General features: G+C 58.6%; 1 protein-coding gene across 1 annotated transcript in view; it reads left to right on the forward strand.

Annotated features, from left to right (window-relative positions):
* Window positions 1-315: 315 nt before the first annotated feature.
* Window positions 316-4,009, forward strand: part of CFAP54 (cilia and flagella associated protein 54) — a 373,056-nt gene continuing 369,362 nt past the window's right edge. Inside the window, exon 1 of the mRNA XM_060195585.1 lies at window positions 316-1,259. Within this exon, the coding sequence (XP_060051568.1) occupies window positions 931-1,259 (329 nt within the window). The 5' untranslated portion in view covers window positions 316-930. The remainder of the gene's footprint in view (window positions 1,260-4,009) is intronic.

Consider the following 4,009-nt stretch of genomic DNA (forward strand, 5'->3'; position numbering starts at 1 on the left):
CGACTGTCAGGCACAGGCATCGCCTCCCCCCGCGGTGGCCGACGCCTCCAGGCCACAGGGGAGAAGAATGAATGAATCAGTGGGCATGAGCTTGAGTCTCTTTATTTTTCTTTAAAAAGAATAGTTTTTATTATTAATGTATTTATAAAATGAAAAATAATCGACAAGACCGTAGGCTAAGAAGGCTAGAATGTCACACAATTCCCACCACCAGAGCTCCGCACCCCATCCCATCCTTTTCCCTTGAAGGCTGCCCTGTTCTTTATTCCTCTGGGAATATGGACCCAGGATCACTATGGGGGTGCAGAAGATGGGAAGGAAAGAAACAAAGAAGGAAAGAAAAGAGAAATAAGGAGTCGGGCGGTAGTGCAGTGGATTAAGCGCAGGTGGCACAAAGCACAAGGACCAGTGGAAGAATCCCGGTTCGAACCCCGGCTCCCCACCTGCAGGGGAGTCGCTTCCCAGGCGGTGAGGCAGGTCTGCAGGTGTCTGTCTTTCTCTCCTCCTCTCTGTCTTTCCCTCCTCTCTCCATGTCTCTCTGTCCTATCCAACAACAATGACATCAAATAACAATTACAATAAAAAAAAACAAGGGCAACAAAAGGGAATAAATATTTAAAAAAAAAGAAGGAAAGGGAGGAAAGGAAGAAAGAAAGAAAAGAGAAAGAATGAAAGAAGGAAGGAGCAAAGAGAAGAAGGAAGGAAGGAAAGAGAAGTAAGAGAAAGGCAGGGAAAGGAAGGAAGGAGGCTAAAAGCCCCATCAACAGCCTCAGTCCTCCCCCCTCCTGCCCGCCAGGGGCCGCTGCGCCCCCGCCCGCCCCGCCCCCCCCCCCCCAGCGCGCGCGGGCGGCCCGGTTGCCAAGAGACCGTCGCTAGGCAACCGCGCGTCCACACCTGCCGTGGCGGCCCGCGGAGCCGGGTGTCGCCCCGATGGCGGCCCAGGGCGGCCCCTCGACCTCGCCGTCGAACGTGTCAGGCGGCTCGGCGTCCCCGCCCGGGCTGCCGCCCACCCCGCCGCCCACGTCGACGGCCATCTCCAAGTCGCCGCAGGAGTCGAAGGCGAGCGACCCGAGCCCCGCGCCCGGCGCCGCCTGCCCCGACGACGCGCCGCCCCGGGCCGTGTTCTACGGGCCGCTGGACGCCCGCAACCCGCTGCTGGCCACCTGCGAGCGGGAGCTGCGGGAGCTGCTGCTCTGCCTGCGGGGCGAGAAGGGCCGCGCCGCCGCCGCCCAACACGACCACGAGTTCCGCCGCCGATGGTAAGGGGCGCCGGGCGGGTGCGGGACGCGACCCGCGGGAAACCCGCACCCGGGACCCGACCCGCGACCTGACCCCGCACCCGGGACCCGACCCGCGAGCAAACCCGCACCCTGGGACTCGACCCGCCACCTGACCCCGCACCCGGGACCCGACCCCGCAGGCAAACCCCGCACCCGGGACCCGACCCGCGGGCAAACCCCGCACCCGGTACTCGACCCCGCGAGCAAACCCGCACCCGGGACCCGACCCGCGGGCAAACCCTGCACCCGGTACCCGACCCCGCGAGCAAACCCGCACCCCGGGACCCGACCCCGCGACCTGGCCCCGCACCCCGGGACTCGACCCGCGAGCAAACCCCGCACCCTGGGACTCGACCCGCGACCTGACCCCGCACCCGGGACCCGACCCGCGACCAGACCCCGCACCCTGGACCTGACCCGCGAGCAAACTCCGCACCCCCCGGGATTCGACCCCGCGGGCAAAACCCGCACCCGGGACTCGACCCGCGACCTGACCCCGCACCCCGGGACACGACCCGCAGGCAAACCCCGCAACCGGTACCCGACCCGCGGGAAAACCCCGCACCCCGGGACCCACCCCGCGACCAGAACCCCAGAACCCGCGCCCCGCACCCCGGGTACCGCGTTCTGCACCCCGGGGCCCGCGACCTTTACCCAGCACCCCGCACTACAGGACCCGCGCCCCTGCACCCCGGGACCGGGACCCGCACCCACGCGGGAAACACAAGCTCCTGTCGAAGGAGCAGCGGGGCCTCGCAGCCTCGTCGCTGTGGCCAAGCTACGGCCCCCGCCTTCCCTGTTCCCGGGCCGCACGGAGGCCCGCAGAGGCGCCGGCTGGCCCTGCAGCCTCTCCCTGTCCACATGCCAATCAAAGCGGGCCCGGCCCAAGGGCTGCTCGCAGGCCTGCGGAGGCTGAGCAGAGACAGGCCCAGGGCGCGGCTGCAGCACAGTGCTTCTGCAGAGACTCTAGTCACAGGCCCCACAGTCCCAGGTTCAGTCCCCCACACCGCCAGGAGCCAGAGTTGAGCGGGGCATTGGTGTCTCTCAGTCTCTCTCTCTCTGCATCTCTCCAAAGTTCCAGGTTCAGTCCCCCACACCGCCAGGAGCCAGAGTTGAGCGGGGCATTGGTGTTTCTCTCAGTCTCTCTCTGCGTCTCTCCAAAGTTCCAGGTTCAGTCCCCCACACCGCCAGGAGCCAGAGTTGAGCGGGGCATTGGTGTTTCTCTCAGTCTCTCTCTGCGTCTCTCCAAAGTTCCAGGTTCAGTCCCCCACACTGCCAGGAGCCAGAGTTGAGCGGGACATTGATGTTTCTCAGTCTCTCTCTGCATCTCTCTCTGCATCTCTCCAAAGTCCCAGGTTCAGTTCCCCACACCATCATATGCCAGAGCTGAGCAGTGGTCTGGTGAGAGAGAGGAAGGGAGGGGGAGAGAGAGAGAGAGAGAGTCCGTAAGATTGCCTAGGTTCCCATTCTTCACCTTATCCTTTCCTCCAGAGTCATTGCTGGAGCTCAGTGCCAGCACTCGGAACCCACTGCTCCTGGAGGCCATTTTTCCCCATTTTATTGGACAGGACAGAGAGAAATTGAGATGGGGAGATAGAGTGGGGGAGAGATAAGATACCTGCATTCCCCGGGGGAATGGGTCGCTTCACTGCTTGTGAAGCGACCCATTCCCCCGCAGGGGCGAGCAGGGTCTGGAACCCAGATCTTTGCCCCGGTGCTTGTGCATAGCGCTTCACTGGGTGTGCCATTGCCTGGCCCTCCTTCTCCTCTTAAAAAATATTTTATTTAAGAGAGTTACAGAGAGGAAGATACAGAGCAAGAGACTAGAGCACTGCTCAGCCGTGGCTTACGGCAGTGCTGAGGATTGAACCTGGGGCCTCAGCGTCTCAGGCATGAAAGTCTTTTACAGAACCCTTATGCTGTCTCCTCCAGCCCAGATTGCCAAAGCTTCTTGGGAACGTTAGACTGTGATACCATGAAGAATGTCCTTTGCATCTGTACTCATTCGTTCCTTCTTATATAACTGTTGGGATCACAGTGACTTCTCCTTGATTTTGTGACTCATTTCGCTAGTCTTTTTTAATGCTGTCACCCTGTTACTCCTGCATCCAGCAAACTACATGTTCCTCTTCTATCTATGTTACCGCCTTGCTTTTCCAGTCAAAACACAGCGCACACCAATTAGTTATAAATGTAGGCAAGTGGCAGAGGGTACCAGAGTAGTGTGTAGTTGCGACTTACAGTCTTTATTCTTGCACTTTACGATTTAATGGACACCTACTGTGTGGTCAGGTATCCTTCTAGGAGTGGATACAAGATGAACAAAAGATCTAAGAATAGCTTCCCTGATTGAGCATACATTTCTGTGAATACCATCTCTAGAACAAACACGGAGGGAAAACTGACTGCAGGGAAAGGGAGGGAGAGAATGAGTACACTATGGACATGGAGACTAGGCTAGGATATTGCAGTATTAAACGAGGCGATTAGATTTTGGTGAGGAGGAGGTAGGAAAGATGAGTAGCTAGTGATTAGGATTTCTGTAGGAAGAATGGGCCACACAGGGTGAATGACAAGTGTCGGTCAGATGTGGGACTGTGATTATGAGGTGAACAATTTTCTGGCAGGACTGAGAGAGATCAACAGTTAGTCTTTTTTTAAAAAAAATTTTTTTTATTATCTATTTATTGGATAGCGACAGCCAGAGATTAAGAGGGGTAGGGGAGATA

The sequence above is a fragment of the Erinaceus europaeus genome, chromosome 7 (assembly GCF_950295315.1).
Source record: "Erinaceus europaeus chromosome 7, mEriEur2.1, whole genome shotgun sequence".
NCBI classification, from domain to species: Eukaryota; Metazoa; Chordata; class Mammalia; order Eulipotyphla; family Erinaceidae; genus Erinaceus; species Erinaceus europaeus.